This window comes from Ursus arctos, unplaced genomic scaffold (genome assembly GCF_023065955.2).
Source record: "Ursus arctos isolate Adak ecotype North America unplaced genomic scaffold, UrsArc2.0 scaffold_27, whole genome shotgun sequence".
NCBI lineage: Eukaryota > Metazoa > Chordata > Mammalia > Carnivora > Ursidae > Ursus > Ursus arctos.
In genome coordinates this window covers 27,219,928-27,243,973 of record NW_026622952.1, presented here as the reverse complement: position 1 = coordinate 27,243,973, position 24,046 = coordinate 27,219,928, and the positions used below count along the sequence as shown (strand labels likewise).

The window sequence follows — 24,046 nt, the reverse complement described above, 5'->3', positions numbered from 1 at the left end:
ATTTTACCACAATAAAAAAATATATTTTCATGGACAGAGCCAAGGACCTCCTAAAATGTGAGTCAGCTAACAGGTGTTTCTAAAATCCAGTAATCCTGTGCACAAGTGACTTCACCACAAAGAAAGGAAAGATCAAACTGGGAAAATGATGCTCTTGATATTCTTGAAGCAGGGAAGAGGAAACAAGGAAGAAAATAATAAATTCAAGGAGAATCAAACGACTTAAACCAAACATTTAATGTCCATAAAGTGTTCTTAAAACAGAGACTTTCATATACAAGCTTATATAACTTAATAAAAATATATAACAACTTCAAACTATATAGTTTATTAAATTTAACAATGTCCATTTTCAATTTTTACAAGAATCAGAAAATCAGGATCACTGTGTAGTAATTTGAGACATAGCAATTTCCGATCATTGAAAATGGTCCATTTTATCCCAATTTCTCATAGTCTCAGATTGCATGTTGCCTGTTGTGTACAACACACAAACAATGCGCAGAGGTGTTTTCAAAGGCCCTGGGATTCAGGTTACAAAGCAAATTTAGGCAGTTCCATCTTCTTTGTATCTCACGTTTGCCTGTTAAAGTTTCTTGCTAAACGTTAGCTCTTCTTAGACGCACAGATTTATTCCTGCTGTTTCTCCGGAAGGATATGCCTGATCCAGTAATTAAAGAAAGCTGAGAGCACTCTGGCGTGGTCTGGAAAACAAACACAAAATAGAAAACAAAAAATAAAATAGGACAAGAAAGCCCCAAAACAAAAACGATAAATGATCGTTTTATAGCCATTAGCCGTTGGCTCAGAGTAGAACCTACAGGAACCTTAATAAAGCACAGCTCTGGCATAGAAGTGATACTGGTCGTGGTGCCCGGCGCCGAGAGCCCTACAGCACACAGATAAATTCTGGGTGTTGGCATTTCCCTCGGGCGAGAGCCTGCAGTCTACACGCTCTGGCAGACCTTCAGAATACCCACGACAGAATTGTGTGACCACCAGCGCTCAGGGGAAGGGCACACTGAAACCCAGGGCAGGCAGAGGTGTGCATGCAGGAAACAAAGAGCTCAGGAGTCAGAGGGGGAACCCCTGAGCACGGGCGCCGGAACAGCAGGTGTGGACGTGCAGGAGTAGCGGACGTGCAGGAGTAGCAGACGTGCAGGAGTAGCGGACGTGCAGGAGTAGCAGACGTGCAGGAGTTGCAGACGTGCAGGAGTAGCGGACGTGCAGGAGTTGTGGACGTGCAGGAGTAGCGGACGTGCAGAAGTAGCGCAAACACACCGTTGCGTCCGCAGCCAGCCTCTAGATCCACCCATCCCTCTCCCACCTCAGGGGTCCGTCCAGCTTCCAGTGCGGGTTCTTCTCCTCTGGTGCCAGGCCAGGAGTAGCGGATGTTCAGGAGTAGCGGACATGCAGGAGTAGCGCAAACTCACTGTTGCGCCCGCAGCCAGCCTCTAGATCCACCCATCCCTCTCCCGCCTCAGGGGCCCGTCCAGCTTCCAGTGCAGATTCTTCTCTGGTGCCAGGCCTCCTAACGTTCAGACACTCGTCCCAGGCTGCCACCGCTGGGGTGGCCCGTTGGAGTGGGGACTGCCCTTGGGAGCTGCCGGCTGCCAGCATCCCTGCAGCCCTGTCAGATGCAGCCGGCTCCACTGGGAGGGCCACCCCACTGCCCGCTCTGAACAGAGGCACACGGCTAAGGCCAATCCGAATGTGCCCTTCTGCCCGGCCAGCGGCCTGACCCCTGACACCTTGCTCCCTTGCCAGGCGTGACAACATGCAGTAGCCAGCAGTGTTACTGGTTATACCATAGGCGCCTGTGTTTGGGAAACGTAAAGGGTCAGCGAGGTGGGCCCCTTTTCCTGCGCACCAGCTTTGTCCTAGCTCCGTAAACACACACAGGCACTTGTCAAGAGACCGATTAGGGCGCAGCCAGGAAACGTCCCAGTGCCAGGAACGGTAATGACTGAGCGGCCAGGGAGGACCCTCTGCGGCTCCCAGGGTGCTGCGGTCCACGCCCAGCGCACACACAGTGCACTTGCGCCCCACGCTTCCTGTGCCAGGCCCAGGACAAGTCTGCATCAGGCACACTGGTCTGAAGACAAGGTTGCACTGTTGAGAACACGCTTTGTTTTGTCTACAAAATAGCTTTAAATAGAAAAACTCTGAATGCATATCCTACATGTGCTAAAAGGGAATCCATTTTTAAGAAAGGTGCTTCATATGTAAGTTTTAGTTCTACCAAGGGCTTAAAGTAAGTGTGCTTGTAGACAAACTTGTCCAGTGATTTTAACGGAAGGAGCCGAGAGAAACATTTCTGCTAAATCCCCAACTGCTGCTGAAAACTGCTGACACGTTATAGAGCAAAGTATAAGACCTCAGTGTGAGGAATACAACACAAATTCTGAAAATTTTAAATGATCTATTTTTATTTCATAAAAACTTTATATTTGTTTAACTTAATAAAACTGGCTTTCTGCAATTTGAGCTAAAATTGTATGGAACTTTAATTCTGCTCCCTCTAGGACAACCAGCAAGGAGGGTGGATGCTGGATTAGCTTCCCGGGAAGCTCTGGCTGCCCCGACCCCGCTGAGCTGTGACTCTTCAACAGAAGGGCTCCGGGGCGTCAGCTTCCCCTGCGCTGTCTTATCCCACCCTCCCCCCGCCAGGCTCCCCCATGCTGCCTCCTGCAGTGGCCCCTGGACGGATCTCCAGTCTCCCCCACCCTCCCTGTTTTGTGAAGGTGGCCCCTGGTGACTTTCCCCATCCTCAGTCCCAACCCAGGTGTCCAGCCAGCATCCGACTGGCCCCATCCGACCCCGGCTCCGGAAGGTCCCTCTCCCTGCACTGCCCCTCTGAGCATCACAACTCAGTATCGGCCACTGGGCTCTTCCAGGGGCTCAGGCCCCACACCTGCTCAGCTGGCCATCCTGTGGCTTCCACCTGCACAGCTTCCCTGAACCTCCCACACCTCCAGACGGCCTCTCACCATAAGCCAAGCCCCCGGCCTCCTGCTCTTGACCCTCCACTCTGGTCTGAACTCGACAACCAGGGGTCTTGCTCATGTCTGGGAGCAGAAGCCCGTAGTTGTGGCACAACTCCCCAGTCCGGCCGACACTGCTGCCAGGTCGCCCCCCATCCCGCCGGTCTGAGCCCAGAACACACTCTCACTACGAGACACCCGCCACACTGCATCCTGGTGTATTTGCTCCTGGCTGCAAGAATATCCCCTCCCTGAGGGACTTCCTTCTCCACAGACTCCGATCTACCGCATACATGGCTGGTGTCAGCTCCTGATCTCGTCTCCCGTCTCCCCACTGGGACACAAGCACCCAAGAGCAGGGCTTTGTCTGCCCTGTTCTCTGAGAATCTGGCAGCTGAGGACAGAGTGGACACCCAATGAAGCTCCACAAACAGGCTAATTCAGGACTGGGGCGCAGCTTCTCCAGGACCCCAGCTCGGTGACTGGCCTCCCCAACTGGAGAATGAAGTGCTGACAGTCCCTGTCACTCCCCTGCTCATCATCCCAGTGCCATATCGGGATGCCCTTACTGTCCTTTCACCTGATTTGATACCATGTTAGCACTGACCTTTCAGCTGCACCATGAGGTTTCTGGGTGGGAACAGTCATTACGGTCACTATGACATTCCCACGAAGTCAACAGAACCCCTCCATTCATTCAGCTGAAAAGGTCCCATGTGCCTCGTGTGGGTCAGGTGTGGGCTCCGCACGGTGGTTCTCTAGGACAAGCCCCAATTTTCTGATACTCGGTGTCTGCACACTCCCATGGCCTGGTATTTCCCCCACAGCCCATTTCGAGCTACTAATGTGAAGTCAGCACCATGGCGCTGGGAGGACCTGAGCACGGCTGGCCCCAGCACCTGACAATTTGCATGGAATGGGCACCCAATAAAGGTTGATAACAAGAAAAACATCATCCTGTAATTCACCTCTCTCCAAAATATTTAGAGGGCGGAAAAAACGTTAACCTCCTACCAGTACAGCAGAGAAGGAAGAAGGGAAGGGCGAACATTTAAACTGATGACGTTTGGCCCTAATGGTTCACAGCTCACAGTCGAGAAGATCAGACGACACAGGTCCTTCTGTGTCCATCACGTGAGTCATGCTTCCGGCAAGCACATTCCCGTGTCCTGACAAGCCACACGCGCATCCCAGATGCTCTGCCCCCCGACTGTTCTGGTGCAGTGTGGGGTCTCAGAGGCAAACCCCAGTGGCCTTGTACGTACCAGGTGGCATGGTGCAGCATGCTGGGAACCTCTCCAGGGCGTGCAGCAGGCTCTCGGTGTCTCGCATGAGTAATAGCGTTTTCATGTGATCCACAAGGAGCACATCGGAGGGGGACATGCTGTGATCCTCGAGGTGCTGGAACAGCTCCTGACTGGCTTCCATGGAGACAGCAGAGTCTGCGTCCTTGGAGGCACCTAAGCAAAACCAGGGTCATGTAGAAACACATGTTTATTCTTGTCAACTGAAGGTAAGCTTCCAACCTATCACGTCTCTACTCAGAACGAGCTGTTCGGGATGGAAGAAGCTGCCAGGAGAGACCAGGGAGCAGAATGGGAACAATAAACAGCAAACTACAACTTGCTTTAGGCTGGTGGAGGCCTGCTTCTGTCTGTGCCTCCACCTCCTGCAACACCTTCCAGAAATGCCACTGGGAGTCCTAGGTGGCGGCAGGGCTGTGGGGACATGGCTGGCTCTGCAGACCGGCCTCAAGTGTCCCTGCCCCTGTTCCGACTGAATGGCAAGTGCGTTGGGTGTGCTCTTTTCTGCATGGATCCCGCTTGGAGTTCACACAGCATTCTGAGTCTATGACTTGATGGCCTTCCCCAATTGTGATGAACTCCCAACTATTAGCTCTGCACACGGCCCCCTGCGCCCCATCCTGGACTCCAAGTACATGCATGTCACACCCATTCCTGTCCCCCTGGTGTCCGCGAGCGCCCATCTGCAGGTTCGATCCTGCATGCTTCCTGGCCAGTGATTCTTCCTCATGCTGAGCCTGACCCGCTGCTTAGACTCTTGGACTCAGCATTGAGGTCTTAATTTCAGTTATTATATTTCTCAGAATTTCCATTTGACTGTCTTAATAGATTGAAGCTATCTGGTGAAAATCTCCAATTTTTCACCTTTTTCTCCCTATTTTTTTGAGCACCTTAATCACACCTCTTTCAATGCCTGATAATATCAATGTCTCCCCTGCGCATTCTTCTCGTGGTTCTGCCTGCTAAATTTGAGTGCGTGAGTATGGAGACTGGCAGTGGTCTGGGCCAACCTGCCCCTCCGGGGACTGAGCTGACACAGGGCGGGCTCAGCCACCCCTGCCCATCCCTGCTCCAAGTGTGTGGCCCTCTGGAGTGCTCGAGGGGTCAATCCCTCCCAACCCTGTCAGCACCCCAAAACTGCTGAGAGGTTCACCATATTGTCGAAGTTCTTTGCTTCTCCCTACCTTGCACCCCACAGTGTGGCATCTGGCAAAGGTTTTGAGAGACCCACAGAGTGTCTGCTTCTCTGGCTCTCCTTCCGCACCAGAGGTGGCAGCCCCTGGGCCTCCCCTTCCCCTCTCAAGGCCTGCACTTGCCGAAGCTGTGCTCGTGGGTGAGCTTCCTAGGGCTCGGCCGGCGCTCCCCTGCACCCCGCTCCAGTGCCCACATGCATGGCCAGCAGATGCCCCCAGGGGAAAGGAGGCTGTGGAGTGCTGGCTCAGCCCTTCTGTGGTGTCACCTCCTCTGGGGTCTGCCCTCTTGGGCGCCTTTCCGCAGAATCTCCTAGACTCACATGCAACAGATCCCGTACTGAGGTCTTTCTGAGACTCCGGCTCTGCTGCGTGATAGCTATGTGTCCCTATTAGCCTCGTTTGGATATTTGTTAAGTTTGTTTTCGCTCTGTTAAGACAAAGTGCTGACAGACGTGCTAAAGGGGAAAGGGTTAAACTGATCTATTAACAATGGCATTTTCACACCCTTGTGTAAATCAGTTCCTTACCCTCCAAACCATCCTATAGCCAATATTTTTCAATCTTGTTCATAAGGTCAAACTCTTGCTCGCATCAGGATACACTAAACCCACCCCAGCCCCTGAATCCAATAGGAACGTCGTCAGAATGGGCAACGGTTCATCCCAAGCGCCTTTGTCCTTGGTGTGAACACAGCGGCGCGACTCAGCACCTGCTCCTTTCTGATCCTGAGGTCAGCCGTCAGTAAACCTCAACACAAACCTAAGGAATTACCATCCACGAGAATAAATCTGCTTCCCTTTTTCATCTCCTGTATCAATACTCAGAGTTGCTCAAAGATGCTCACTGAAAATCTTAAATCCACAAGTTATGTGTGGGGAGTAAAATAAAGTATGTCCTAGAGGACACGGTTGTGCTTACACTTTTACTTCCTGATTAGCTGATGAAAATGGACAGGAGTTCATCAGACCTGCAATCTGGATTTACCTTTCCTGTGGAGATGAGCTGAGAATACCAACAGCCTCTGAAATCGGGTTTAAGGGAATACAGACGCAGAGACCAGCCAGTGAGGAGCCACGGCTCTGCGTGGGGACCACGCTGTTCTCTGGTACGCCTCGAGCAGAAACCATTCTCCATCCTTGCTGGACGGACTTTAAATATTCTGATCTTTGCCTCAAAACTAATGACTTATTTTGACTACTGAATATTTCAGTGTTTTATAAACATTTACATATTTTACTGTATTTCTTTATTTTTCCAAATAAGTGGATACCATTATTCAAATAGAGTAAAAAACCTACCATCATAAAAAAACAGTAAAAAAACCTACCATCATAAAAATAAATTTCTTGTGTTGATTTCAGAAAGTTTAGGATACCATCCGCCTTTTCATTGGTACTTTTAACGTCTTCCTCATTGGCGTCTGTACGGTGCTCCCCACGGGCATCTGTGCTGTGCTCCCTGCAGGCGTCTGGACCGTCCTCCCGGTGGGCATCGGCACCATCCTCCCCATGGTCCTCCGCATCCTCCCGGTCACTCTCTCTCGGGCCTCCTTGCTCGCTGTCGCCCTCCTCAGGCTGGTACATGAAGTTGCTGCCAGAGGCTGTCGTCCTTAAACCAGCCGCTTTCTTCCTCTTCATCTGCTCCTTCTTCTTCAGTTTCCTCTTTTTATTTTTACTGATTGTGGGGCCATCTGTGGGCCGTGGCTGCAGTTTTTCTTGTAAAAGACTCTGCCGTTTCTCGAATTCTGCTTGTTCTGCATGATCGTTATTGGGATTCTTAAAACTTTTCCTGGATTTATGCTTTCTTGCTCTTCTTCTCTTTGGTTGGTCATGGAGCTCCTCATCTATAAAAACAAAAATTCAAACACAACTGTTTTCTGTACAACGGAACCAAACATATTAGGCCAAGTTTTCCATTAGAATCTTACAGATTCAGTAGGAAAGGAATTTAAAACATTTTCTTCAGTGATTCTCGACTTTATCGCAAGTATCTACGTGATTGAGGAACCTGGGACTTACCCTTACGTAATGAGCGGCGGCCTTGTTCTTCCAGAGAGGCCCACACGGATACGGATATAGCACACATTCTCCGTTGCTACAGTCATGACAAATGGTGAGATTTCAGGGATGTAAGTGCTGTTGTGATTTTATTGGGAGTAAAATTTCAGGCGGGTGGCCTTGGGGAAAACACATTAATTCCTATTTTTGAAAATTGTACTTTGGCGCCTTCTAAGAGTTACTTGGATGGGAGAGCAAGTCATAAATAGCGGCGCCTTGCCCGTGTGAATCGGCACGAGGTCACATTTTGAAATGAGGATGGACTTTGGGCTCGTGGTCAGCGGCAATGGGTGGGCGGTGTGCCATGGACGCACCCCGCAGGCCTCCAACGAGAGCGTGGCGTCAGAACAGGGCTCGAGGACGGCAGTGGGGGGGGTCACGGAGCTGAAACAGTCACCGTGGGAGTCCTGCACACAGGGGCCGTGGGTGTACCCCCTCAGAGGCGGCACGGACCGGGTCAGCGCCAGCCAGCGACTCCTCAGGCCGAGCGGACCCGGGAGCGCGACACTGGCCAACAAGTCTCGTGTTGGGGGTTCTTGCTTCCCAGCAACATCCCCCACCCGCGGTGGGTTATTGTGAGGAGTTCAAGTGTGTGTGACGTGTGTGACGTGTGTGAGGCGCGGCACAGGGCGGACTTTATTGTAACCATCCACACGGTCACTATGCTGAATGAAAACCTCGTTCCCTATACGTTCTACTCCAGGGCTGCACTCTGCCCTCTGACTTAGCTGGAAATGTCTCATTCGTGCCCACATGGAGGTCCCTCAAGGTGGCCTGGCTTCTCAATCTCCTGGACAGCGCTGCTTGGCGCCGAGCTCCAGGCAGCTGTGTGACGGCATGACAGGGACTGGAACCGGCCGTGCTGGCGCGCCACGCCCAGAGCTTCTCCCCCTTCTCTGGGGTCTTCGCGAAGAGCGTCTTCCTTCAAGCTTCCCCAGCCTTGCCACCTGCCATGCTCGTACTCGGAGGCTTATTTCTCCTTCCAGGGGCTGAGCACAAGCACACAACTGATCTGCTGTTTTAAGAGGGAGGCAGCAAAGAGGCCATGAAACCATCAGTACATCACACTTTTCCACAGGGGCAGCTGTGTGTGTGTGTGTGTGTGTGTGCATGCGTGTACTTTGTACAAGGAAAACAACACACAGGAAGGTACTGTAAGCCCACACCCAGCACGCTAGCTAGACTCGGGGGGGGGGGGGAGTGCCCACAGGGTGCAGGTGGCCATGGGCCAGGTGGCGCTCCGGACATCCCCACCTGCAGTTGTGCATGCAAGGTTCTTCCCACTCCCAGGTCCTCAAGCTATCGGGTGGCAAAGAGTTCCTAACGCTTCTGGAAAATGAAGTACGGAGTGGAATATCTTACGTATGAGCTCAAACAGAAGAAGAGCATACCCAATGCTGCTACGAAGGCTGTGAGAGCTCCACGGCCAGGCACACACATTTGACAACCGAGAAGAAAAGATGTTGGTGAAAAATTTTCATATATGAGATGAAGGAAGAAAGTCTCCTTGGGGGTGGGAGTAAAAACACAACAAACCCCACAAAGTCCTGGATGGAAGGCAGGGGTAGCAATGACTCAAGAGGAAGGAAATGCAGCACAGTCTCCGGGCCACATTTCCCGCGTGACCGACACAGACGCTTTGTCCGTGAGCCCCCCGAGCAGAAACCTCTCTCAGACAAATCCTCTCCATCTCAGCGGAAACACACCCGTGACACACACACTTACACACCCGATGGTTTCTGCAAAGTCTCATCAGAGGCGTCCGGTCTTTGCTGGGCTGACTGCGATAATGTCCTCAGGGTTAGCAAAGAAGAGTGGACAGTAAGAATTATTCGACAAGAAGACACTGAGGCATAGTTAAATTTTAAATTAGTCTGTGGTAGCACAGAAGAAAGAATCAATGTATAAATTGCATACAGAATCCTACCAGCATCTGGCTTGGCACTTATACTTTTGATGCAAAGATCTATGTAGAAAGTATTTCTTTATGGGAAAAGAAACTGATTAACCACAACAGTAATGATCTGGTTCTTTCTTCTTATCTCTTGGTCAAAAAAGAATAAATTTTTTTTTTACCCATAACCTTTAAAAATGTTTTCATAATTTTGTATTGTCTAAATATTTCATGATAACCTCTGGCTGGGCCATTTCTGTCAGCCCGAGGAGGCTCGTGTGTGGGACAGGGGCAGCTCCCGAGCCCTCACAAAGGAGCAGGGGACGCAGGCGGGACAGGCCATGGCGGGGCACACCAGCGCATAGGAGACAGCCGCCAGTGCCGCTGACGGGAGGAAGCCCCGTCTGCTCATGGAGACAGATGACATTTCTGTGATACGTTAGGGCCGCCACACCACCGTGGTGCCACCACCCACACCTCAAGCTTGACCCCTTGACCTGCCTCTCACGCCCGTCCTCAGGCAGTCACAGCTCTGCCTCCTGAAGCGCCTGCACGTCCACACAGCGGGGCCTGCAGCCTGGCCTCCCCTCGCCCCACCAGCCTCGGTGAACGGGGCTGTCAGGCGGCCTCCCAGACCCCTCGGACCAGGCCAGACCCTTGTCTGTCCTCACTCAATGTCACGGGTCCCCGGGACTCTGATCCTCACGACCTCGGCTGAGGCGAATGTCCGCTGGGCCCTCGGTGCCGGCCGGCCTGACTGCAGGTTTTCTTTGACTTCTGTGAACTGTAACCCACACGCGGTGGCCACTCTGGGCAGCCCAGACGGCGGGGCTGTGACGTGCTCACCCTGAAGCCCAGAGTTGAACACGGGGCAACAGTGGAGGCTCTGACACTGCTGCAGCATCAGTTAAGGGGCTGCCTCCATCTCTGTGTATCTCTCTGTTTCTGTGTCTGTCTCTGTCACAGTCTCTTTGTGTCTCAGTCTTAGTCTCTGTCCCTCTTAGTCTCTCTGTCTCAGTCTCTGTGTCTCTGTATGTCTCTGTCTCTGTGTCTCTGTCTCTCGATCTCTTTGTGTCTATTTCTGTGTCTGTGTCTGTGTCTCAGTCTCTATCTCAGTCTGTGTCTTTGTCTCTATCTCTGTCTCTCAGTCTCTCTGTCTCTCTCCGTCTGTCTCTCTATGTCTCTGTCTCTCCATCTCTCTCTTGGTCTCAGGACCCCAGGGCAGCAACCCCACCATGGTGGGCTGTCTCCACTGTGAACCTGTGAGCAGCTTCCCGTCTGTCCGCATGCACCTGCTGGGTGGGCTGGAGGGAAGGACACAGGGAGGTGGAAGGTAGGCGGAGAGAAAGGGAAAAGGACTGATGATCGCAAGTTCCTGTTTTGTCTGGATTTCTTTCCTGGTTTACCGCAGTGTAACTGACAAGTACACTGTAACTTCAGGCATGCCGGCCCGCCTGGGTGCGTGTAGACACTGCGCCCTGCCATCCTCCCACAGGGAGTGCTGCGCACGCTTAGCCCGCTTGTTCTGGCGCGCACAGACCCCACTTCCTGCCACAGTCTGTGTGCGGCGTGGCTCCCCATCTGCATCTGCCCTCCTCCAGCCCTGGGCACCTGGGCTCCCATGCAAACACCACCACTCCGCTTCCTGGGAACACACGTGGCACCGCCTCCACCGCTGTCCCCAAGCCCCGCCAATGAGAAGGGCCGCGGGTCTCGTCCCTCGCACCTGGACCAACACCACCAGTGCCTGGCGTCATCTACTGTCCACACTGGATGTGGAGGCGGATGAATGCTGAGCACTGTTGAAAACCGAGTTATTAGAAGCTGCGCTGTCAGCATGCCAGGAGGGCGGCGTGGAGCTGACTCCGGACCTACAGGGCCTAACGTTCACTGCACATTCTGCGCGGGTGCGAGGCCACCCATCAGAGCGCCATCCCAGGGGTCCAGCATCAGCCCCACAGGGGCAGAGGCCACATTTGTGCTAGACATAAGCGAGCCCTCCCCACCGCCCCCCAGGGTGGCCGACAGTTTCCGGCCCCCACACGAGGAAAAAGAGCCCTTCCCAGACAGCCTTGCACAGGAGGGGTTGCCTGAGGCTCAGTCTGGGGCTGCAGCGCACACACAGGGCTCAGCCCAGGGAGGCACCAGGAAGGATCCACTGGAAGGACTCTCAGATCTGGAGCTCTTTCTTCCATTCTGCAAACTCCCTGCCCTTCGAAAACAAGGTTCTTCTGCAATGGAAAGGACCTTAAGTGCTAATTTTCTGTGACTTCTGCTACCCTGACCTTGCATCTCACAAGAGAATCTGGGCTGCAGCTCCTTGAAGGGACTTTGTCCAAACATGCACTCCTCCATTGACTCTAGAGCATTCCATTTTCACGGGCCCACTACACACCTGCAAACTTGCCTTCTTCAAACCCTCATGCACAATAAAAGCTATGGGAACATTTATATTAGGGAACCAGTGGCCTATTTATAATCTGAGAAGCACAGTAATTTTGAAAAGCTGCCATCCCCAAAACATACCTTTCAGACATGCTAATTTTAAAAATAATCACAATTTGTCAAAGTTCTCTCAGCTACTATTTGGCACCTACATTCTGATGAACTGCTGTAGTAGAAATAGTTAGATACCAAAAATAGCCATAGTCTCCAGCCTATTCCAATTCTTGCAGCTGTACCATGTTGCATTAAAAAAAAGCTAAGTATTTTAAAGGAAATGTGAGCTTTATTCTAGATTCGAAGGTAAGGCTACAAATGCATGTGATAATTACCCTTTGGCTCTCTGTCCTCTAGATGCTAAAGGCAAAGTAGTAAGCTTAGAGTTAGCGTTGTTTTATACCACACACATGACAGCCCTTGTTAAAATATGAAGATGTGAGGTGCTTCAAAGTACTTTCTTTAGTTTTTAAAGATTTTTTTATTTATTTGAGAGAGAGCGACAGAGGGAGAGGGAGAAGCAGACTCCCTGTTGAGCAGGGAGCCTGATGTGGGACTCGATCCCAGGACTCTGAGATTATGACCTGAGCCAAAGACCGCTGCTTCACCAACTGAGCCACCCAGGAGCCCCTTGAATTACTTTCATAGTCTGTTGTTTGCCTCAAATTCAGGACAGTATTGGCCAGTGACCAGTGCTGACTGCACACATTTAGCAAGGTGAGAATAGGGGTGCGGGTGGGGGGACGTGTCCCTGTTTCATGGGGATGTGTCTTCCTGGCTCTTGGGACTGTCCCTCCACCACCCAGGGACTGCGGGGATAGGGACAAGGGAGAGCCAGGCAGGGGCAGTTCTGCAGCCCAGCCTGCATACTGGGCAGAGGGGACTTTATAAGAGTTCCCTGTAACTTTAAAAAATGGATTTGCTTGATCTTTTTTTTTTTTTAATTGGTTCTGGATATCTAGAGCAGAAATTTCCAAAGAGAGCAAGAACGGGAAGCAGCTATGACAGATGGCCACAGGGCAGAGGTCTGACTGAGCTTTGCTTCAGTTCCAGGCTCTAATTGAGCTTTTAATTCCAAATAACATCAAAAGAATGCACGGGACCTTCATGTCATAGAAAGGGCACCTGCTTCAAACACTACAATCTGGGGGCGCCTGGGTAGCTCATTCGGTTAGTGTCAGACTTGGTTTTGGCTCAGGTCGTGATCTCAGGGTCATGGGATTGAGCTCTGTGTCAGGCTCCATGCTGAGCAGGGAGGCTGCTTAAGATCCTCTCCCTCTCCCTCTGCCTCTCTCCCTCTGTCTCTCTCTCTGACTCATCCTCTCAAAACCAAAACCAAAACACTACAATCTAGATAATACATTCTTCACGTAAGTCTGTCTGCCTGATGGCCATCAGATCACTTCGCTCTGAGAAGCCAAGATGTTCTGATCTGTTGCCACACTAATCTCCACTTTGCAAGAACGCAATACATATGGGGTCAACGTACACGACCTAACAATCTTCAGGTTCATTACTTCCTGCCTTCTTTTCTGAAACAGGTTTTGATACTACAATCACCTCCCAGTTCTCTAGGTTCGCTTTGAATGGCTTGAATTCTATGCTTTTGGAAAATGAAACTTTAGTCTTGAAAACTGAGAAATAGGCACTTGGTGGAAGAATAATCAGGTGGTGCCTCACCCACAAAAACACTCGGATGTAGGGGTGCCTGGGTGGCTCAGATGGTTAAGCATCTGCCTTCAGCTCAGGTCATGATCCCAGGGTCCTGGGATCGAGCCCCGCATCGGGCTCCCTGCTCAGTGGGGAGCCTGCTTCTCCTCTCTCTGCCTGCCACTCTGCCTACTTGTGCATGCCCTCTCTCTCTCCCTGACAAATAAATAAATAAATTCAATGACAAATAAATAAAATCTTTTAAGAAACCCCACTCGGATATGGACTTCTCAAAACAATTCATATTTAGAGTAATTCTCTGTGATAACTTTCAATAAAATGACCAATAAAATGGTTAAAGTTTTGAATTAATAAAATAAATGGTTTAATATATGGCAATAAAATCCCAAATCCTTTCGATAACATGTTAAAACCATGACACAACTCATTAAAGTTAAATTAGGTGAAGGGGGATTTCTTTTAAAGAATAGGTAAGTCAGGAAAGTAATGAAACAGTGTGAATAAGGAAGAGACACAGAAGTTATTCAATAAACACAAAACTATAGAAGGTTTCCATGAAGTAAATACGTCCTCCAAGAACAAGACGGACCAGGGACAAGGAGGGAAGTCGCAGGCTAAGCTGGCAGGCTATGTGCTGGGCAGGTGCATCTGTGTCCCAGACTCCCTGAGCTGGAGGATGTGGGGACTCCGGGCACCTGTCTCTCACCTCTCACCTCTGGGAAAGACGCAAAGCAAGGAGCAGGGAGGGTGCTCAGGCTGGCCGCTGGGTACTGGGTGCCGACGGCCAGCGTGGACATACCAACCCTCTCCTGATGTGGCCCCGACCTGCGTGGTGGAGGCAGCCTCTCATGCGGTGCACCGTCCATCCTTGTCCACCAGCCCCGCAGTGCCAGTGGCTTCTGAACACACGTCTGCACAGGTGTTTGGGGTGCCCAAACTCAGATTTCCCTTGTGTGAACCCGTTCTCTGCTGATAGGACGGGCTTCACAGTAGCTTCCAGACAGGCTGACTGGTAACCAGACACCGACCATGCCGAGTCTGCTCCCAGGGTTATGTAGCTGCCCTGCTCTTCTGCTGTCCTGTGACATATGGCACGGCCACCGGGGGCTTAGCGATTGTTTCCCCTATTTGTGTCCTAAGGATAACATCATGATGCAACTTAGCTTAAAAATTTCAGTCATTACAGACCCAAACACGGTTCAACATTTCTTTTGAAAAATGGTAATGTGTGTTAATAATTAGATTGATATGTAGACAACATAGTCAATATAAGGATCCATTTATTTTAAGTGTTAACATTTCAGAACAACCCGTAGACCATGTATGTCCCTTGGGCAATGCCTACATGCAAACGAACGTAACTACTTTTATAAAGCAGAACAGAATGCAGCTGTTTGGCTGGGTTACATGCAGAACTCTTAGTAATGTAAAATAATTTATAAAAATATGGTGAAATGATAAATCTGACCCTTTACAACACTTTTCACAGGAACACGCCAGACCTTCTTATGATTCTTCATTCTCTGTGGTTAAAACTAAATCGTTCCTCTTGTTCACGAGCCGCCTTTGCTTACTGCCAAGCCCAGCTCAGACCCGCCGGCTTCCTTTGTCCCCAGGGCTCTCCTTCTGCTAGAAGCGTGCAGCACGGGAGGAGAAGACCTGTTATCGACTTTATGACTCACCTGCAAGCTCTAAGGGCTGCGTTTCAGCCACTTCTGTTTCTCCGATGTTTGACATAATAGGTTCTCAATAAAGAGCTTGCATTTCAGACCCAGCCATGATGCAAAAATAAGGAGACTGTGCAGAGCTCCTCATGCTCTAAAGTCCATAGCAAATGATGCTTATTTCTCTTTTCCACAAACAGGCATCAACTGTCTTTTGGAGCCGGAAGTATAGTGACACAAGGTCCACTTAGATCTTGGGATCCTCAGAGTTACTCCTTCACACAACCAAAAAGGCACTCTTTAATGCAGGGCTTCTCTTTCTCTATCAGACAGACTGGGGTGAACCTACAGGAGATCTGGGTTCCTTGGCTGTTTCCTAACGGGGGTTCCTTGGGTCACTTCATGTAGGGTTCTGGATGGCTGGGACCCTGGTGGCTTTGGGAAGCTCTCAGAGATGCCATCAGAGAGATGAGAGTGGCCTGGAGAATGCTGGGCATGAGGCCGCCTTCCCGAGGTCTGCTGGCTGGAAGTAGAGACCCCCAGGGGCTCATTTGTGGAAACCTGCTCCTTCACAATGACTGGTTTTGGGTAAACTCATGTTCTTAGAGGCTCTGATGAGGTGGAGATTCTGAATGGGACCAAGTGTGGGCATGCAGTGGGATTTATGTGCAGAATTCATGGGGTTCTGGCACTACCTCATTATTTCAGGGTACGGCAGAGGCTTAGTAAAATCCTTAACTCCACATTACCATTTTTATGCTGTGTCCAGAGCCAATGGCAGGAACCACATACCCCTGTTCCATGTTTACAGTATTTTTCATTCCTTATTGCTCGGATAATTTACAAGAAGGTATAAATTACCCTGGAGAAGAATTTGTGAAATCCCATGTGAAACCATGGGTCACCGGTAACCAAATTTGTGTCCGTGTGTTGATGGGAGAGTGGGTAGCATGGAGTCACAGAGTGTGCTTTTCTGGAGTGAGCTGATCACTGGGGTTCCAGGAGGGTCCCACCAGCCACATCTGGGAGAACGTGGTCTGTGCACCTGTCACTTCCCTGACGCCTTTGGAAAGCACCACAAGATGCTCCTGGTTCACCAGTCGTGTTCGGTGCACGGTCGGGCTAGGCCATAGGGACACGACGGAGAAAGCAGACCCGGACGTGGGCGGATCTTCTGCTGTCTGTCTGCAGGGACTGTGTGCCAAGTGAAGGTGGCCCTGCTGGGCTCGGCCCCTGTCCCATCTCGGCCTCCATGCCCTTGCTCTCCATCTCCCTGGGAACATACAGTCTGCTGAACAGCCTACCCCACCATCAGTGTCCTGTTTGCGTGCCACACCCCCAGCTCACCGGCGAGCCTGCGGTGCGCGTTGCTGACTTGCTGTGGGACAGAGGGCGGGTCAGAGACGCTGCGTCAGAATTATTTTCATGAATCTTCTTTACTCATTATCACTTTACAGGACAATTAGTTCAAGGAAATCTAAATACTTAAACTGGGAGAGAAATCGGAAAACCGTCTATTCAAACCCCTCATTATACAGATGAGAAAAACATGACACAAGTGGGTCAGGAGCCTGGCGGATCACGTGGATAACACTGAGTAAGTATTCGGGTCTCAGACTCCCCACACGTTCCTCTTCCACTTTACCTCGCACCTCCAAGTGATCTACCTTCTTGTCCAGTGAGGCTGACAGAATCCCGTCATGAAAGGTCGGTGCAGACAGGCACGGGGATCACAGTCAGGTGACACTGTGCACCTGCGGCACTCTGAACTTTTGAGTGCGGCACAGACCCTCCTTTTGGACCCGGACCTGTGACCTTGTGTGCTGAGAACTGGCGTTAAGCCTGCTCAACAGAGTGGCTGCTCGGGTGCTGTCGAGGATGTGCGGCCCCGAAGCCTGCAGCTCATGTGGTTGGGTTCCTCCTCGGGAACATTTTGGCACGTACTGCTAGGGCTGCTACTTTGGCATTTCATGGGAATCCTCCTGGGTGGGGGTGCTTCTCAGAGCTGTAGGCTCTGCATGAGCCCCTCCTCCACGGTGTCCCTCCCCAGCTCTACACAGCAGGAAACCCACATGTGACTCATCGTCTAGCTGAAAATCTGGACCCTCTTATCAAACTCTCCCTATTTCTCCCAACCACTAGCAACCACTTTCCTATGCTCTGTTTCTAGGGCTTTGCCTTCTGTTTTTAGATTCCACATATAAGTGATACCATGTGGGATTTAACTTCCCCTCTCAGACTTACTTCATGTAGCAAAATACCTTCGAAGTCCATCCACGTTGTTGCAAATGGCAGGACTTCTCTCTTTTTCATGGCTGAACCACATTCTGTTGTATGTACATGATATGGTCTTTATCCACACATCCTTTGACGGACACATAGGGTTGTTTCCATGTTTCAGCTACTGTCAATAATGTGCAGTGAACATGGGAGGCAGGCATCTCTTCGAGATCTTGTTTCCATTCCTGTGGTTATATGCCCAGAAGTGGAAAAGCTGGATCACAGGGTAGCTCTTTTTGAATTGTTTGAGGAAACTCCATACTGTTTTCCAGAGTGGCTGCACCAGTTTGCATTCCCACCAACAGTGCAAGAGGGTTCCCCTTTCTCCACATCCTCACTAACACCTGCTGTTTCTGTCTTGTTGATTTTAGCCACTCTGACAGTATGAGGTTATTTCTCATTGTGGTTTTGATTTGCTTTTCCCTGATGATGAGTGATGTTGAGCATCTTTTCATGGGTCTGTTGGCTGTCTGTATGTCTGTTCATATCCTCTGCCCATTTTTCAATCAGACTGTTGTTTTTTGGCTACTACTGTATGAATTCTTTTTATATTTGGGACATTAACCCCTTATTGGATGTATACTTTGCAAATATTTTCCCCATTCAGTAGGTTGCCTTTTTGTTTTGTTGTTTCCTTTGCTATGCAAAATCTTTTAGTTTGATATGGTCCCAATAGGTTATTTTATTTTATTTTTTGCTTTTATTGACACTGCTTTTGGTGTCAAATTTAAAAAATCACTCACGAGAACTATGTCAAAGAGCTTTCTCCTCATGTTTTCTTCTAGCATTTTTATGGTTTCAGGTCTCCTATTTAGGTCTTTCATCCATTTTGAGTTTATTCTTGTGTGTGGGTAAGTGGCCCAGTTTCAACGTTTTGCATGTAGCTGTCCAGTTATCCCAGCACCGTTTATTGAAGAGACTATTTTCCCCCATTGCATATTCTTTTTTTTTTTTTTAAAGATTTTATTTATTTATTTGACAGAGATAGAGACAGCCAGCGAGAGAGGAACACAAGCAGGGGGAGTGGGAGAGGAAGAAGCAGGCTCCCAGCGGAGAAGCCTGACGTGGGGCTCGATCCCAGAACGCTGGGATCACGCCCTGAGCCGAAGGCAGACGCTTAACGACTGCGCCACCCAGGCGCTCCCCGATTGCATATTCTTGCCTCCTTTGTCAAAGACTCATTGACCCTATGGCTGGGTTCATTTCTGGGCTCTCTGTCCTAGTCCACTGATCCCTGTGTCTGTCTTTGTGTCATTACTACACTGTCTTGACTATTACAGCTTTGTAGTGTATCTGGAAACCTGGGAATATGAAGCCTCCAGCTTTGTTCTTCTTTCTCAAGATTGCTTTGGCCACTTGGGGTCTTTTGTGTTCCATACAGATTTGAGGATTGTTTGTTCTATTTCTGTGAAAAATGCATTGGTAATTTGATAGGCATGGCACTGAAACAGTAGGTTGTTTTGGGTGGTGTGGACATGTTAACAATATTAAGTCTTCTAGTCCATGAACATGGAATGTCTTTCCATTTGTGTTGTCTTCAGTTTCTTTCATCAATGTCTTATCAGAGTACAGCTCTTTCACCTCCTTGGTTAAGTTTATTCCCAGATATTTCCTTCTTTTTGATGCAGTTGTAAATGGGATTGTTTTCCTGATTTCATCTTCTAATACTTTGTTGTCAGTATATAGAAATGAAACTGATTTCTGTATACTGATTATATATTCTACATCCTTACTGAACTTATTAGTTGCAATAATTTTTTGGTGGAGCTTTAGGCTTTAGTCTTTAATGAATTTTGCTTCTTCCATGCCAATTTGGATGCCTTCATTCCCTCCTCTTGCCTGATGGATCTGGCCAGGATTCCAGTGCTGTGTTTAGTATACGTGGTGGGAGTGGATGTCCTTGTCTGAAATAATGTCCTGCCTTATTTTCTCAGTGTCTCCTTCTGGAACATTTATTAGTCGAATACTTATTAACCAATATCCAATAAAAATATTCACAATACATTCTATTATTGTAATGCATTCACTTAAAGCTAAACTAGTGTAAGTTTACCAAAATGTAAATATTTCTCTGATCCAAGTTTCTCACGAATATGTACCAATGATGGTTTGGAAAGTAAGTGACTATATTTTAAGAAAATAACAGGCAATCGGCACAAATGGGGCACCCCTTGCTTTTTTAAATGTGGGCTAAAAAGCTGATTGCACTGGCACATTATTTAAAATTAATAATCTGATATCCGGTGCCACATGGTCTTCAATCAAACATTCACCTAAAGTTGCGCAACTCACTTCCCTGAGATTGGGAGGGACCCAGAGTGTCAGGTGTGAGTGTCAGTAAAATGCCAAAGAAACAAAATGTGAGCATATGCACAACAGCTCCAGCCTCTGAGAAGCGACATGGGCCTGGGCAGGTGGCACGAGAATGCGTGAAATCCTCCCCAAGGCCAGCTACTTCCGTCGGCTCGTTGACAGGCCTGTGCAGCTGAGGCAGGTGGTTCCGGTGAGGGTGTGTCAGTGACTCCACCTCCACGGCCCCTCACAGCCTTGTTAGTGACCCAGGAGAGAGCAGAGGTGCTCACACAATTAAATGTTTTAAGTCTCACTGCAGCAAATCAGCAGGACAAGAATGAAAAACTGCTGACTCTCACCCTGCCTCTGTCACAACCTGAGCAGATGTGATGTGTCTGGAATGTGGCCCCTGGTCAGCAGATTTTGGCGGAGTGCCCTCTCGGCCTCTACCTTGACTGCAGCTGAATTTCTGAAAACTGTGCCTTGTCAGTCAGACAAGCCAGGGCGTGGAGCTCCGTGCTCTAGTGAGAACGTCGGAGGCCTCCAAGAAGCCAGGGGCCCGGGGTCCTCAGCACAGACGTGGACAACAAGGGCTGAGGCCTCCTGCCTTAGAAATGAGGCCCGGCCTGTCCCAGCACACCGAAGGGACGCTATCTGGCTCACAGGGAGTCCACAGGGAACCACGCAGTTAGCTTGTGCTTCCTAAAAGCCACCAAGTGCTTCCTTTAGTGCTTGCTATTAAAAGAATAATCATAAGACTTGATTTTAATGATTTTGCAGATTCATCTGAACGAAACCATGGGGACATGGTCAAAGCCACTGGCGGTTACGAACTCCGAGAGCAAACTGGCTCTCTCCTCACTGGCTGCTTTCGCCCACTGCCCAGCATCGGCAGAAGACCCAACCCCACAGCACTGGTGCCTCAGGGAACAAACAGCTGGCCATGCTCATGTTGGTACGAGTTTTGCAATAAACTCGACTGTGTTGGCGCACAAATCCGGGTTGTTACCCCCATTAAGCAGACACGGAAAATGAGTCCAGAGAGGAGAGAAAGATGACACACATAGACGACAGTGTGCAGATGCTGGTAGGCAGAGTGCAGACACAAGGAAGGAAGCCTGGGCTGGGCTGGAGGGGCCTCGTGGGGCACATCTCACAGGACACCGCGGACTATCATGGGTCACAGTGAGGAAGGTGAAGGGATGCCCAGCAAGCCTTCACCGCCAGGTTGGAAGCAGGGCCTGTGTGAGGACCTCTCAGGTGGCTCAGCTGCGGATGGGGGGGATGCGGAGCCCTCAGGAGGGAGTTGCGCGAGCGGGACAGTGAGGGAAGCATCTGGGACCACAGGAGCGCCGTGGAAGATGTGTGGGTGGAGGGAGACGCTGAGAACAGGCCCAGAGGCCGGCAAGCACAGGTGCTGGCGCATTGGGCGGGGCTCCCGAGAGAAGCAACCCTGCTCAGTGTTCTGAACTGGATCCACTGGGGAGGTGGCCCCAGCTTGCCTGCTGCATTCCCGGCTGAAAGCTAGCCAGGCTGGGGTCCTGCTCCCAGGTTTCAAACCTGCGCTGCACCCCACCTGGGAGTGTGAAGGGCAAAGTTACTGGGCAGATGGGACAGGAACTCGAGAGCAAGGAGCCCCTGAAATGCGACGGGAAAAGTGTGTGGGCTTTGGAGATGGTTGTGAACCAAGCAGGGAGTCAGACTTCCCAGGGGCAGGCTGAAGAAGGACAAGCTCCTGCAGGGGACTCTCAAACCAGCATCCTTGCGAGCTCACTTGGAGCCAGCCCGGCTGGGAAGACAGAGCAATGAACCTAACCAAAGTGGTCAAGGATCTATACTCTAGAAACTATAGAACACTGATCAAAGAAATGGAGGAGGAAGACACAAAGGGATGGAAAAACATTCCATGCTCATGGATTGGAAGAATAAACATTGTGAAAATGTCTACGGTGCCCAGAGCAATCTATACTTTCAACACCATCCTTATTAAAATACCATTGATATTTTTCAAGGAGCTGGAACAAACAATCCTAAAATTTGTATGGAACCAGAAAAGACCCCGAATCACCAAGGGAATGTTGAAAAAGAAAACCAAACCTGGGGGCATCACATTGCCTGACTTCAAGCTACATTACAAATGTGATCATCAAGACAGCATGGTACTGGCACAAAAACAGACACACATATCAGTGGAACAGAATAGAGAACCCAGATATGGACCCTCAACTCTATGGTCAACTAATCTTCAACAAAGCAGGAAAGAATATCCAATGGAAAAAAAGACAGTCTCTTCAACAAATGGTGCTGGGAAAACTGGACAGCCACATACAGAAGAATGAAACTGGGCCATTCTCTTACACCATACACAAAGATAAACTGCACAGAAAGGAAACAATCAACAAAACTAAGAGGCAACCCACGGAATGGGAGAAGATATTTTCAAATGACATTTCGGATAAAGGGCTGGTATCCAAGATCTATAAATAACTTCTCAAATTCAACACTCAAAAAACAAAGAACCCAGTCAAGAAATGGGCAGAAGACATGAACAGACAATTCTCCAGAGACGACATACAAAAGGCCAACAGACACATGAAAAAGTGCTCCACGTCAGGGAAATTCAAATCAGGGAAATTCATCAGGGAAAATTCAAATCAAAACCACATTGAGATACCACCTTACACCAGTTAGAATGGCAAAAAATAAAAAGACAGGAAACAACAAATGTTGGTGAGGATGTGGAGAAAGAGGAAACTTCTTACACTGTTGGTGGGAATGTAAGCTGGTACAGCCACTCTGGAAAAAGTATGGATGTTCCTCAAGATGTTAAAAATAGAGCTACCCTATAACCCAGCAATTACACTACTATGTATTTACCCCAAAGATACAGACGTAGTAAAAAGAAAGGACACAGGCACCCCAATGTTCATAGCAGCAATGTCCACAATAGCCAAACTGTGGAAGGAGCCGAGATGCCCTTCAACAGATGAATGGATAAAGAAGATGTGGTCCATATATACAATGGAATATTACTCAGCCATCAGAAAGGATGAATACCCACCATTTATGTCAACATGGATAGACCTGGAAGGCATTATGCTAAGTGAAATAAGTCAAGCAGAGAAAGACAATCATCATATGGTTTCAATTATAAGTGGAACATAAGGAATAGCACAGAGGACCACAGGGGAAGGGAGGGAAAACTGAATGGGAAGAAATCAGAGAGGGAGACAAACCATGAGAGACTCTGGACCCCGGGAACCAAACTGAGGGTTACAGAGGGGAAGGGGGTGAGGGGATGGGGTAACAGGGTGATGGGCGTTAAGGAGAGCACGTGTTATGATGAGCACTGGGTGTTACACATAACTAATGAATCGCTGAGCACTATATCAAAAACTAATGATGTACTATATGCTGGCTAACTGAACATAAAAAAGAAAAAGCAAAAAGCCACAGGGAACATGCCAGAAGACACCTGATAACCTCAGGGAGCATTTTCAGTCACTGAAACGAGAGACTGGAAAACCTAAAGGGCAGTTTGTTGGCGCTGAACAGACTATAACTGTTACAATCACTAAAACTGTTAAGAATGAAAATATCATATAATACAAATGTTATTATAACCTAAAGCAAGCCGGCACTATCAATACACAGATACATTCTGTGTCATGAAGAGATGTAAGTAGCTGTGGGTATACACTATCATTAAATTATTTAGGTGTTAAATATACTTTCTTGTTGTGGAAACAATCTGCGGGCTAGGACGGCAGCAGGGACCAACCCAGGGAAGAGGGAAGGCAACAGTAACCCCACAGGAGGCAGGGGGATGCTGCAGACAGCCTGGTGTGGTGGAGGGGCCTCGCCACCTGTCTCAGGGTAAGAAACTGGGTGCAGCTTCTGCGTAACGGCTCTTTGAACAGGGCAGATGCCCCGGGCAGTCCCTGACTAGACAGATGGCCAGTACTCAGAATCCCGGGCCCACTGCCCTGGAGCCCTCCTGGGACAAGGCTGCCAGGACTGAGCACTGGCCCGGTGTACACATCCTCTCTGTGGTGCCAAGCCCCAGGGAAGCGGAGGGGAGCACTGGACGAGGCGGGCACGTCCAAGCAGGAAGGAGAAACACACCCACACCAGCCATTTGGGGAAGAAAGACAGGCCTGCGGTCATGGGTCTGACCAGTCATAGATTATTCCAGACAAGTGAAGCCAGCCTGGCGGGATGCTCATCAAGGGAAAATGACTTCGCGTAGGTGCTTTCTCTTGTTGTCA

General features: G+C 49.6%; 1 protein-coding gene across 3 annotated transcripts in view; it reads right to left on the bottom strand.

Annotated features, from left to right (window-relative positions):
* Window positions 1-217: 217 nt before the first annotated feature.
* ERICH1 (glutamate rich 1) overlaps window positions 218-24,046 on the bottom strand; it is a 61,089-nt gene continuing 37,260 nt past the window's right edge. For all 3 annotated transcript variants that reach the window (XM_026508511.3, XM_057303437.1, XM_057303436.1), the window contains 3 exons: window positions 6,809-7,324; window positions 4,250-4,444; window positions 218-704 (listed from right to left, as the gene is read on the bottom strand). In XM_026508511.3, the coding sequence (XP_026364296.2) occupies window positions 631-704; window positions 4,250-4,444; window positions 6,809-7,324 (785 nt within the window). In that variant the 3' untranslated portion in view covers window positions 218-630. The remainder of the gene's footprint in view (window positions 705-4,249; window positions 4,445-6,808; window positions 7,325-24,046) is intronic.